The 13,934-nt window shown below is 42.4% G+C and overlaps 1 protein-coding gene across 2 annotated transcripts in view; it reads right to left on the minus strand.

Annotated features, from left to right (window-relative positions):
• The window catches only part of TIAM2 (TIAM Rac1 associated GEF 2), a 236,261-nt gene that overhangs the window by 79,504 nt on the left and 142,823 nt on the right, over positions 1 to 13,934 (minus strand). For both annotated transcript variants that reach the window (XM_065931068.1, XM_065931069.1), the window contains 3 exons: positions 9,550 to 9,735; positions 8,372 to 8,518; positions 729 to 800 (listed from right to left, as the gene is read on the minus strand). In XM_065931068.1, the coding sequence (XP_065787140.1) occupies positions 729 to 800; positions 8,372 to 8,518; positions 9,550 to 9,735 (405 nt within the window). The remainder of the gene's footprint in view (positions 1 to 728; positions 801 to 8,371; positions 8,519 to 9,549; positions 9,736 to 13,934) is intronic.

Consider the following 13,934-nt stretch of genomic DNA (forward strand, 5'->3'; position numbering starts at 1 on the left):
AGAAACTGACCTGGGGACTAGACGGAGCCCCTGCGCTCAGCTCTGCTGAGGGTACCACCAAAGGATGCTGACTCACAGCGTGAAGTACTGTGTGTGGGAAGGCCCCTGACACTCTGGGAGGAAAACGCAAGTTTGGATTCACTAAATTCTCTAATGACAGTAAGGACTACCCGAGGAATAGGGATAAACAAATGAAAGTTGCTATTCTGACTTCAGTCTAGCTATACCACTTCAGTCTAGCTATACTCATTGGAAGGACTGATGCCAAAGCTGAAACACCAATACTTTGGCCACCTGATGCAAAGAACTGACTCATTTGAAAAGACCCTGATGCTGGGAAAGATTGAAGTCAGGAGGAGAAGGGGATGACAGAGGATGAGTTGGTTGGATGGCATCACTGACTCGATGGACATGAGTTTGAGTAAGCTCCAGGAGATGGTGATGGACAGGGAAGCCTGGCATGTTGCAGTCCATGGGGCTGAACGAGTTGACACGACTGAGTGACTGACCTGACTGATACCACTTTGAGATGGAGTTATCATGAGTTTAAGATACCTTCAAAAATAATTCGCATTCTGAAAACACCTTTTACCTACTCGGCATCATGTGAGTTCCAAATTTATTTTCAACAGGTTCAGGTAAAGATTCGGAACCAGCATCCTCCACTTAACTTAGCATTTATGTCATCCAAGGAAAATAAGATGGCTGACGCCTATAACCACCCTTACCTCATTGGAATTATTGGAGCTTTGAGGTAGCTGAGGTCCAGAAAATCCATGGCTGCCACTTGAATCGAATATCTGATAGACAGGAAGAGAAAAAAAGACTAATGAAGTGGCTCTGCAATATTCATTCAGCAGTTACTTTCTCAGTATTTAAAAATTTAAGTTCTATAACATTTGATAAGATCTTCATATTGCAATTTGAAATTTGCAATTGCAAACTTACAACTCTACTACATTTAAAGTTTTTCCTTGAAAAAGTTATTTTTTATCCTTCCCATATGGTTACATATATTACTTTTCTATGATATATGATATATTGCATAGGAACCTGGAATGTTAGGTCCACGAATCAAGGCAAGTTGGAAGTGGTCAAACAGGAGATGGCAAGAGAGACCATGGACATTCTAGGAAAGAGCAAACTAAGATGGACTAGAATGGGTGAATTTAATTCAGATGACCATTATATCTACTACTGTGGACAGGAATCCCTGAGAAGAAATGGAGTAGCCATCATAGTCAGCAAAAGAGTCTGAAACGCAGTACTTGGATGCAATCTCAAAAACAACAAAATGATCTCTGTTCGATTCCAAGGCAAACCATTCAATATCACAGTAATCCAAGTCTATGCCCCAACCAGTAATGCTGAAGAAGCTGAAGTTGAATGGTTCTATGAAGACCTACCTACAAGACCTTCTAGAACACCCCAAAAAGATGTCCTTTTCATTATAGGGGACTGGAATGCAAAAGTAGGAAGTCAACAAACATCTGGAGTAACAGGCAAATTTGGCCTTGGAGTACGGAATGTAGCAGGGCAAAGACTAATAGAGTTTTGCCAAGAGAATGCACTGGTCATAGCGAACACCCTCTTCCAACAACACAACTGAAGACTCTACACATGGACATCCCCAGATGGTCAACATCGAAATCAGACTGATTATAACCTTTGCAGCCAAAGATGGAGAAGCTCTGTACAGTCTGCAAAAACAAGACCGGGAGCTGACTGTGGCTCAGATCATGAACTCCTTATTACCAAATTCAGACTGATATTGAAGAAAGTGGGGAAAATCACTACACCATTCAGGTATGACCTAAGCCAAATTCCTTATGATTTTACAATGGAAGTGAGAAATAGATTTAAGGGACTGGATCTGATAGAGTGCCTGAAGAACTATGGATGGAGGTTTGTGACACTGTACAGGAGACAGGGATCAAGACCATCCCCATGGAAAAGAAATGCAAAAAACCAAAATGGCTGTCTGAGGAGGCTTTACAAATAGCTGTGAAAAGAAGAGAATCAAAAAGCAAAGGAGAAAAGGAAAGATATTCCCATTTGAATGCAGAGTTCCAAAGAAAAGCAAGGAGAGATAAGAAAGCTTTTCTCAGCGATCAGTGCAAAGAAATAGAGGAAAACAACAGAATGGGAAAGACTAGAGATCTCTTCAAGAAAATTAAAGATACCAAGGGAACATTTTATGCAAAGATGGGCTCAATAAAGGACAGAAATGGTAGGGACCTAGCAGAAGATATTAAGAAGATGGTGGCAAGAATACACAGAAGAACTGTACAAAAAAGATCTTCACGACCCAGATAATCACGATGGTGTGATCACTCACCTAGAGCCAGACATCCTGGAATGTGAAGTCAAGTGGGCCTTAGAAAGCATCACTATGAACAAAGCTAGTGGAGGTGATGGAATTCCAGTTGAGCTACTTCAGATCCTGAAAGATGATGCTGTGCAAGTGCTGCACTCAATATGCCAGCAAATTTGGAAAACTCAGCAGTGGCCACAGAACTGGAAAAGGTGAGTTTTCATTCTAATCCTAAAGAAAGGCAATCCCAAAGAATGCTCAAACTACTGCACAATTACACTCAGCTCACATGCTAGTAAAGTAATGCTCAAAATTCTCCAAGCCAGGCTTCAGCAATACGTGAACCGTGAACTTCCAGGTGTTCAAGCTGGTTTTACAAAAGGCAGAGGAACCAGAGATGAAATTGCCAACATCCGCTGGATCATTGAAAAAGCAAGAGAGTTCCAGAAAAACATATATTTCTGCTTTATTGACTATGCCAAAGCCTTTGACTATGTGGATCACAATAAACTGTGGAAAATTCTGAAAGAGATGGGAATACCAGTCCACCTGACCTGCCTCTTGAGAAAACTGTATGCAGATCAGGAAGCAACAGTTAGAACTGGACATGGGCCAACAGACTGGTTCCAAATAGGAAAAGCAGTACATCAAGGTTGTATATTGTTACCCTGCTTATTTAACTTATATGCAGAGTACATTATGAGAAACGCTAGGCTGGAAGAAGCACAAGCTGGAATCAAGATTGCCGGGAGAAATATCAATAATCTGAGATATGCAGATGACACCACCCTTATGGCAGAACCTGAAGAAGAGCTAAAAGGCCTCTTGATTGAAGTGAAAGAGGAGAGTGAAAAACTTGGCTTAAAGCTCAACATTCAGAAAACTAAGTTCATGGCATCTGGTCCCATCACTTCATGGCAAACAGATGGGGAAACAGTGGAAACAGTGGCTGACTTTATTTTTCTGGGCTCCAAAATCACTGCAGATGGTGACTGCAGCCATGAAATTAAAAGACGCTTACTCCTTGGAAGGAAAGTTATGACCAACCTAGACAGCATATTAAAAAGCAGAGACATTACTTTGCTAACAAAGGTACATCTAGTCAAGGCTATGGTTTTTCCAGTGGTCATGTATGGATGTGAGAGTTGGACTATAAAGAAAGCTGAGTGCCAAAGAATGGATGCATTTGAACTGTGGTGTTGGAGAAGACTCTTGAGAGTCCCTTGGACTGCAAGGAGATCCAACCAGTCCATCTTAAAGGAGATCAGTCCTGGGTGTTCATTGGAAGCACTGTTGTTGAAGCTGAAGCTCCAATACTTTGGCCACCTGATGCGATGAGTTGACTCATTTGAAAAGACCCTGATGCTGGGAAAGATTGAGGACAGGAGGAGAAGGGGACGACAGAGGATGAGATGGTTGGATGGCATCACCAACTCAATGGACATGGGTTTGGGTGGACTCTGGGAGTTGGTCATGGACAGGGAGGCCTGGTGTGCTGCGGTTCATGGAGTCTCAAAGAGTCAGACAAGGCTGCATGACTGAACTGATACTGATGATATATATTGTTCAAGTATCCTGGATCTTCTTGATATTGCTTTTAGCAAGAAGTACACATTTCGGAAGACGCAGAAATCAAAGTTGGCAAAGCCACCAAAATCAAACTTATAACTATTTTTGAAATGTGCACAGAATAAATATTAGGAAGAAATAAAGCTAAATATTAAAAGTGGCTTTGTTTGGGTACAGGAAATATGAATAATTTATTGTACTTTTTCCAATTTTTATCTTCTAGATTTTATAATAGAAAACTAAACATTAAGGAATAGTCCATTTAAACATTTATACCTAGTATATCAATTCTCAGCGCAGGTGGTACTAGTGGTAAAGAACCTGTCTGCCAAGGCAGGAGACACACGAGGCTCAGTTCGATCCCTGGGTCAGAAAGATTCCCTAGAGAAGGGCAGCCCACTTCAGTATTCTTGCTTGGAGAATCCCATAGACAGAGGAGCCTAGCAGGCCACAGTCCATAGCGTTGCAAAGAGTAGAAAACAACTGAAGCAAATTAGCACACACAGTATCAACTGCATTCAGTTATATAAATTCGTTGTTCAGTTACTCAGTTCATGCCCAACTCTTTGCAGTAAACTGCAGCAGGCCAGGCTCCCTTGCCCATCACTATCTCCCAGAGTCTGTTCAAATTCATGTCCATTGAGTCAGTAATGTCATCCAACCATCTCATCCTTTGTCACCCCCTTCTCCTCCTGCCTTCAATATTTCCCAGCACCAGGGTCTTTCAAAGGAATCAGCTCTTTACATCAGGTGCCCAAGTATTGAAACTTCAGCTTCAGCCTCAGTACTTCCAATGAATATTCAGGGTCAATTTCCTTTAGGATTGACTGGTTAGATCTCCTTGCAGTCCAAGCGACTCTCAAGAGTCTTCTCCAGCACCACAGTTCAAAAGCATCAGTTCTTTGGAGCTCAGATTTTTTTACAGTCCAACTCTCACATCCATACATGACTACTAGAAAAATCATAGCTTTGACTATACAGACCTTTGTCAGCTTTTTAATACGTTGTATAGATTTGTCATAGCTTTTCTTCCAAGGAGCAAGTGTCTTTTAATTTCACGGCTGCAGTCACCATCTGCAGTGATTTTGGAGCCCAAGAAAATAAAGTCTGTCACTGTTTCCACTGTTTCCTCATCTATATGCCATGAAGTGATGGGGCCGGTTGCCATGATTTAAGTATTTGAATGTTGAGTTTTAAGCCAGTTTTTTCACTCTCCTCTTTCACCTTCATAAAGAGGCTCTTTAGTTCCTCTTCACTTTCTGCCATAAAGATGGTGTCATAGGCATGTCTCAGGTTATTGATATTTCTCCCACCAATCTTGTTTCCAGCTTGTGCTTCATCCAGTTTTGCATCTCGCATGATGTACTCTGCATTTAAATTAAATAAGCAAGGTGACAATATATAGTCTTGACATACTCCTTTCCCAATCTGGAACCAGTTCATTGTTCCATGTCCATTCTAACTGTTGATTCTTGACCTGCATACAGGTTTCGCAAGAGGTAGCTAAGGTGGTCTGGTACTTCCATCTCTTTAAGAGTTTTCAACAGTCTGTTGGGATCCACACAGTCAAAGGCTTTAGTGCAGTCAATGAAGCAGAAGCAGATGTTCTCCTGGAATTCCCTTGCTTTTTCTATGATCCAACGGATGCTTGCAATTTGATCTCTGGTTCCTCTGCCTTTTCTAAATCCAGCTTTTACATCTGGAAGTTCTCAGTTCATGTACTATCGAAGCTTGGCTTAGAGAATTTTGAACATGACCTTTCTAGCATGTGAAATGATGCAATTGTGTGGTAGTCTGAATATTCTTTGGCATTGTCCTTCTTTGAAATTGGAATGAAAACTGATCATTTCCAGTCTTGTGGCCACTGCTGAATTTCCAAATTTGCTGGCATATTGAGTGCAGCACTTTCACAGCATCATCTTTTAGGATTTGAAATAACTCAGCTGTAATTCCATCACCTTCACTAGCTTTGTTTGTAGTAACACTTTCTACGGCTCACTTGACTTTACAATGTACAGTTCCTAACACTGCACAGGAGGCAGTGATCAAAACCATCCCCATGAGAAAGAAATGCAAAATGGTAAAGTGATTGTCTGAAGAGGCCTGACAAATGGCTGAGAAAAGAATAGAAGCAAAAAACAAAGGAGAAAAGGAAAGATATACCCATCTGAACACAGAGTTCCAAAGAAGAGCAAGGAGAAATAAGAAAGATTTGAGAAAAATAGCATTGAAACATGTATATTACCATATGTAAAATAGATGACCAGTGCAAGCTCAGTGCATGAAGCAGGGCACTCACAGCTGGTGCCCTGGGACAACCCAGAGGGATGGGGTGGGGAGGGAGGTGGGAGGGGGGTTCAAGAGAGGGGACACATATGCACCCATGACTGATTCAGGTCAGTGCATGGCAAAAACCACCACAATATTGTAAAGTAATTCTCCTCCAATTAAAATAAATTTTAAAAAAAGAAAGGCTCCTTAAGTGAACAATGCAAAGAAACAGAGGAAAACAATAGAATGGGAAAGACTATCAGGAAAATTACAGATACCAAGGGAACATCTCATGTAAAGATGGGCACAATAAAGGACAGAAATGGTACGGACCTAACAGAAGCAGAAGATATTAAGACGAGGTGGCAAGAGTTATACAGAAGAACTGTACAAAAAGGTCTTACTGACCCAGACAACCACGATGGTGTGATCACTCACCTAGAGGCAGACATCCCGCAGTATATAAATACCAACACTACAATTAGCTTCATATCTTTTTAAAGCAAAAATGTTCAACCAAATGCTTTTGCTTCTCATAAAATTTTACGTTAAGGACATTTACTATACATGATGGGGTAAAGACCATATTAGGCTCATACAGAATTAGCTAAATACCAACATTTTATAAGCAAATTATCAAGATATTTATTGTTGTCACTTAATTATATAGAATTTGCTATCTTGATTAAAATGAGAATTTGCCTCAAAGACATTATTTAAACTTCATAGAAGTTGAATTCAAAAAGATGAGCCCACCAGCCCAGGTGGGATGCATGAGACAAGTGCTCGGGCCTGGTGCACTGGGAAGACCCAGAGGAATCGGGTGGAGAGGGAGGTGGGAGGGGGATCGGGATGGGGAATACATGTAAATCCATGGCTGATTCATGTCAATGTATGACAAAACTCACTGCAATGTTGTGAAGTAATTAGCCTCCAACTAATAAAAATAAATGAAAAAAAAAAAAAAAAGATGAGCCCAGCATTAGCCAATGGTGTATAGTTAATCATTATCTATAATGAAGAAATGTTTTCATTTATAACCAACAAATGATTAATTTCACAATTGAAGTACAAATATAATCACAATTTTTAAATATGATATCCTTTCTGAAATAGTGGCCAAGTAAATGGTTGCATGTATTTTGCTATCTTTCAATCAACCAATCCACTCCCTAACACTTCCACCTTTATTGCTTTCGGGTTACAGATAAGTCATAGAAGTTGATTCTTCCCCTGCTATTCACCTGTTTCATGAAACTGTTTCACAAAACTGTTTCACAAGTTAAATGTGTATATCCATATAAAATTAGAAAATAAAATTCATAAAATGTGACCCTCTCTGCCAGCATATTCAGAATAACAGCTATCAGTCAGAAATAAAAACAAGAACTGCCTTGGACTTCACATTTTCCCCATTCACTTAAATGAGCAGTTCCTTTTGTGATAATTTATCTTTCCAATAGTCTTACAAAAAATAATAATCCTAAAACATACCGCTCAGCAATGTAAAAATCATCATCACATATTATATTAGCAGCATTAGGAAATATTTCAGATATGAGTAATCAAAACATTCCAAAAATAATTCACTGTCCATGGGCCACCTTTCAACAATAAGTGCTCAGGCTATTTTTACTTGGCAGGTTTAAATAGCCACTCATCCTCTTTCTAGGATAAGAGGGATAATGGTCCAGTGTTGTAGGATGCAGGTAGACCAAGCCCCAGCCTTGAGTCTCAGCTGCCTCAGGAACAAGGAAAGGAAGTGACTTCACCTCTCCCTGTCTCTGGCTCCTCATCTGTAATAAGTGATGACAAAACGCCTACTGCGTGTCATACAGATGAAGTCCGCAAAGCGTCTGGCACTATCAACAGAATTCAGTTGCTGTTATTCTATTATTAATTTTACATGTTGGTTATAACAGAAAGTCTATGACAAATACTCCCAAAGGCAATGACAAGTGCAGATGCTTTTCTGATGAGCCTTACCTTTGTGTTCCCATGCACTGCAGATGTAAGGTGTGAATGCCTCTTTGGGAGTGCCAAAAAGAGACTGAGCAACCTGAGCGTTTTCTTTTGGGGAAGAAACGTTAATGCTGAGACTGCATCTCCTTTGAAACAACTTTGATCTCATTCTGAAGGCTGGTGAACATTTATGATTCACAGCATATCAGGGATTTCCCACTAGGTCTACTGTCCCTCCCATGCTGAGCAACCCACCTGAGTTATAGACGGTCTTTTCTCCTTCCCTTTTCTTGCAAGTGTGTCCAGGCCTTTTAATGAAGAAAACAACCCCTTCTTGTGTCTTCCCCGCTGAGTCAGTGAGAGAGTTCTTTTCCGAAGGGCAGAGTCATCTCTAGAACATACCTGATTTAAAACACAGTTTAGAAACATCATAAAGTGCATTATGTCCTAACAGGAATAAACCCTACTTGCTATAAATGTTAGTTACTCAGCTGTGTCTGACTCTTTGTGACCCCATGGATTGTAGCCCACCAGGTTCCTCTGGCCATGGAGTTGTCCAGGCAAGAATACTGGAGTGGGCTACCATTTCCTCCTCCAGGGGGTCTTACCAACCCAGAGATCGAACCCAGGTCTCCCTCATTGCAGGCAGTTTCTCCACCATCTGAGCCACTAGGTGTTCTGACCAGTCCCCGAAGTTACTCCAAGTCTGACATACCAGAGGCCCATTCACCAGAGATCTCTTATCCAGATAACATAAGTCTAGATACCACAGTCACATTTCTCCAGGGTGGGCAGTAGGGTTGGCAGAACAACCTTCAGACCCCCGGAACCAATACTATCCATGGAAGCCACTCACGCAGAAACGATCTCACAAAATCCAGTGGAACTCTCGGCAGAACAGATCAAAGCACCTTCAATCAGCCCTTCGATTCTTCACACCACTGTCGCTATTCCTAAGGGATTCCACCTTCCTGACTATACAAGGTGGAACAGACAGAAGGGCAGACGCAGATGGGAATATTTAGAAGCTGGGTACTTGCTTGCACGTTCAGTTGTGTCTGACTCTTTGTGAACCCATGGACTTTAGCCCTGGCTCCTCCGTCCATGAGATTTCCCAGAGAAGAATACTGGAGTGGGTTGCCATTTCCTCCTCCAGGGGATCTTCTCAACCCAGGGACTGAACCTGCATCTCCTGGGTCTCCAGTTTTACAGGCAGATTCTTGGCCATTGCACCACCTGGGAAGCTGGATTCCCAGAACGAGCAGCAGAGAAGCTGACGCCAACCCTCCCTCCCCCAGCACCGGGTCCCTGGGTGGCCCTGGTCAGTTACTGGGTTAAGTCACAACAGAGCCTAGTGTCAACCAGCTGAAGAGAAAGGTGAGCTTCCGCAGTGCTCCCTGCATGCCGCTGAACCGCCTTCCTTGGAAACTTACCAGGGCGTGGAAAGAGGAAACTGACAAGATGCCCAGCCGGCCCAGGGCCAGCTTGGAGGGGCGGCTGGCGGCAGCAAGGAGGCTCTTGGGGTTCGGCAACTCCCCGCCCTGCAGGCTGGCCAGATAGCAGCGCATCCTGAACAGATCCATGTGAAACTTCTCCAGGTTCTGCTCCCATTGCTGGATCTGTTTAAGCAAGAATAGGATTAATTTAAATAAAAATGAGGCGTCTTCACAGGTCAAATTGAAAATGTGGCCTGTTTCACAAACTTAAAGGAAAAAAAATCATTTTAGCTGGTGTTGCATGGCTCGAATGAGCCTTCCCTGCTTGCCCCATCTCAAGCCCTCCCGCCAAAACCAATGGGGTCAGACAGCACTGTACTTCTTCAGGATGGCCAAGACAAAACCAAACCAGTGGCCCCAATACGGTGCCGTGGCATGACCTCCACTGCTGAAAACCATGCTGGCTTAAGGCAGGATGCACAACTCTAAGTCAGTTACTTCACTTTGTTACATTTACATTCACAACCTCTGACCTTAAACCAGATTAACTGAATTGCACACAAACAGATGCGGGATGAATGGAGGCAGTGATTGCACATTTCTGAACATTCTCAGAATGACTCGTGAAACAAGAAAGAGCAGATGAACTTCAGGCATGACAGAGTTCTTACTCCTACTTTAAGTATACTGGGGAAGAATCACCATCTAGACGTCTTTATTAAGACACTTATAGGGCTTCCCTGGAGGAGGAAATGGCAACCCACTCCAGTATTCTTACCTGGAGAACCCCATGGACAGAGGAGTCTGGCGGGCTACAGTCCATGGGGTCGCAAAGAGTCAGACACAAGTGAGCGATTAACACTTCACTTCATAGTTGCTTCATGCTGTGTTAGTTTCTGCCGTACAACAAAGTGAATCACCCATGTATAAGCATATGTCATCTCTTTTTGGGATATTCTTCCCAAGGAAACCACAGTTCCTAAAGATACATGCACCCTAATGTTCACTGCAGCACTGCTCACAATAGCCAAGACATGCTGCTGCTAAGTCGCTTCAGCCGTGTCTGACTCTGTGCGACCCCATAGACGGCAGCCCACCAGGCTCCCCCGTCCCTGGGATTCTCCAGGCAAGAACACTGGAGTGAGTTGCCATGTCCTTCTCCAATGCATGAAAGTGAAAAGTGAAAGTGAAGTCACTCAGTCGTGTCTGACTCTTCACAACCCCATGGACTGCAGCCTACCAGGCTCCTCCATCCATGGGATTTTCCAGGCAAGAGTACTGGAGTGGGGTGCCATTGCCCTCTCCGAGGTAAGACATAGAAGCAACTTAAATATCCATCAACAGAGGAATGGATAAAGAAGTTGCAGTATATATACATACAAAGTGGCATATAACTGAGCCAAGGTCTTCCCTGATGGCTCAGGCGGTAAAGAGACTGCCTGCAGTGTGGGAGACTCAGGTTCAATCCCTGGGTCAGGAAGATCTCCTGGAGGAAGAAATGGTAAAGAATTTGCCTGCCAGTTCAGGAGACACAGGTTCGATCCCTGATCCGGAAAGATCCCATATGCCTCAGAGCAACAAAAACCCATGTGCCACAACTACTGAGCCTGTGCTCTGGAGCCTGGGAATGACTACTAAAGCTTGAGCACCCTGGAATCTGTGCTCTGCAACAAGAGAAGTCACTGCAATGAGAAGCTCATGTATCCCAACTAGAGAGTTGCCCTCAATCTCCACAACTAGAAAAAAAAAAAAAAAGCCCGTACATCAGTGAAGATTCAGCACAGCCAAAAACAAATTAAAAAAAAAAAATTAAGACATATAATTATTTACAATACAAAACTTTCTGTCTATTCTTCAAAATTGAATTCATAAATTGGTAAAGAAATGCAAACTCTGGGGGCCACTCTCCCTTCTTCCAAGGATGTCAAAGTACGTTATGTGTAAGCATTACCTTCACTTAAACATAAATGAATAGGCAAAGAAAGCCTCCAGGGAGTTGCCAACACAGAGATTTGGAACAGAACAAGAATTTGGGCTTCAAAGAGTGTTCAGAGCAATCTCAAAATTCAAGAGAAGCTCTGTGGTGACGTCTTACCAGCGATTTCCTATGAGAGCTGTGTCATTTCATCTGCAGCACTGCATCTCCAGTTTTGCCAAGCTTTGCACCCAAACAGATCCTAACCTTCCACAGGACACTTTCCAGGTCCACCCCTGATCCTGGATAAATGGTATTTTGAAGCATCTCTGACAATGAACACTCCGTTTTCCTCCATCTCTCTCCAGAGAAAGGCAGAACAAATTCTGGGTACTCTTTAGAGTCCAAGTTCTCTGTATCTATTTCTTAGGAAAACCACTGCACACTGCAGGAAAGAAATACAATGGCTACAAGATCTAAACAAGTAATTTATTGATTTATCATAGCTTGTCAGCAAAACAACAAAATCTCCCAGAGTGCACTGAAAAATCTCAATCTCTAATCTAACTTCACTGAAGACACTGCATGCCCTTGCTAGTGATGGAATAGCCCACCGACGTCAGCCTTGAGTCAATGCCAGTATGACCTGATGGCTTTTAAAAACGAAAATGCCCAGGTTTTTACCTGATGAGACTACTCATTAGGTAGGAGGCCCAGGAAAGCAGACATTTAATTTAAAAGCATCTCTAGCCATTCTGGTGCCCAGCCTGAGTGAAGACCACTGTTTCAGACTAACATGGCAGATCAAACTGAACAGCAAATCTCTCTGTAGTTTTACCATATTAGAGAATTCTAGATTCCAGTAGTAGTGGATGGGTATTATGCAACCACAAACTTCACCAACTGGAAACTATAATACCCAGCAAAAACTATACTCCTATTTCTGTCTCACAAATATCTTTACAAGCTACTACCTGAAAATCCGCAATTGTAGATGCATTCTTTTGTCTTTTAATAACATGCAGGTATTTCTAGGTTGGGTAATGTACTCAAGCCTATCTCTCGCTTATAATTCCATGTGAATCAGCTAATGAGATACTTTTTAGGGGTTCTGGAGAGAGTGGAGATATGAAAGGATAAGAAAACCAGTGAGTTATTGAGTACCAGAGAACACAGAAGTCCATAACATCCACAGAGGAACAAGAAGGCAAAATAGCAAATAAAATAAAACCCAGGTCGAGGCCAAACAGTATAGATCACAGAAGTGACAATGTCATATTATCACTGACTTCTGCAGTTTACAAAGTTTTTTTTAAAAAAGCATCATTGAATGTATTTAAATGACTACACATCAAAGCATCACTGGAAAGAAAAGACAGCTTCATCCTAAACAATACACAGGGAATCTTCAAATTCTGTCAAAATTATTTTGTAATCTTCAGCACACCAGACCTCTCTGCTCAAAACCCTGGGACAAAATGCAGGTGAGTTCATAGGAGGAATATGGATTCTGATGCTTAGGTTTGCTGAAAGAAAGAAGGGGCTGGGAAGCCCAAAGCAGATCCTACAAAGATCGAAAATTTTATTAATATATGTGACTGTTTCAAGAGAACAAGTATCTCAATCAATACTGCACATTATAGACAGCATTTTAAATCTGAACTTAGTAGAAAATGCAAATGAGAAGGGACTTTACTTCCATTTCAGTGATGTTTCCCGCCCTCACCCTTTGTACAGGTTAATTCTATGCATCCACTTGACTGGACCACAAGGTGCCCAGATGTGTGGTCAGGCAGTAATCTGGGTGTTTCTATGAGAGAGTTTAGGGATGAGTCTAACACTTAAGTGGATAGACTGAGTAAAGCAGACTGCCCTCCCGCATGTGGGTGGGCCTCATCCAATCAGTTGAAGGCTTGGCTAGGACAAAAGGTCTGACCCTCCCCAAGCAAGGGAGAATTCCTTCTCCGTGATGGGCCTCCAAACTGGGATGTCAGCTTCTTTCCTGGCTTTTGACGACTGGAACTGAAATATTGGCTCATCCTGGGTCTCAGGCCTGCCAGGCTTCAGATGTGAACCACACTGTCCACTCTCCAAGGTCTGTAGCTGGCTGACTCACTGCAGATCTTGGGACCTGCCCATCTCCATACTCACGGGAGCCAATTCCTTATAATGCCTCTCTTTATGAATATATTTTTTACACATCGTACTGGTCCTGTTTCTCTGGAGAACCCTGACTAATACCGCCTTCATTCCCGAAGCACTCTGTGGCAGAGTAAGCCGTCATTAGTCACACATCTAGTGCATGTGTAAGGACAATATTTATCTTGTTTTAAAGGTCATGGGTCTTTATGGACAGAATCGGTCAGAGAGGTTAAATGAGGATCTGAGGCTGGATAAGTAACAATGATTTTTCTTTCCATAGACTCCCACAGATGTAGTGAAGGACATGGGGGAATATGCAGGTAAA

Source organism: Muntiacus reevesi, chromosome 3 (genome assembly GCF_963930625.1).
Source record: "Muntiacus reevesi chromosome 3, mMunRee1.1, whole genome shotgun sequence".
Lineage (NCBI taxonomy): Eukaryota > Metazoa > Chordata > Mammalia > Artiodactyla > Cervidae > Muntiacus > Muntiacus reevesi.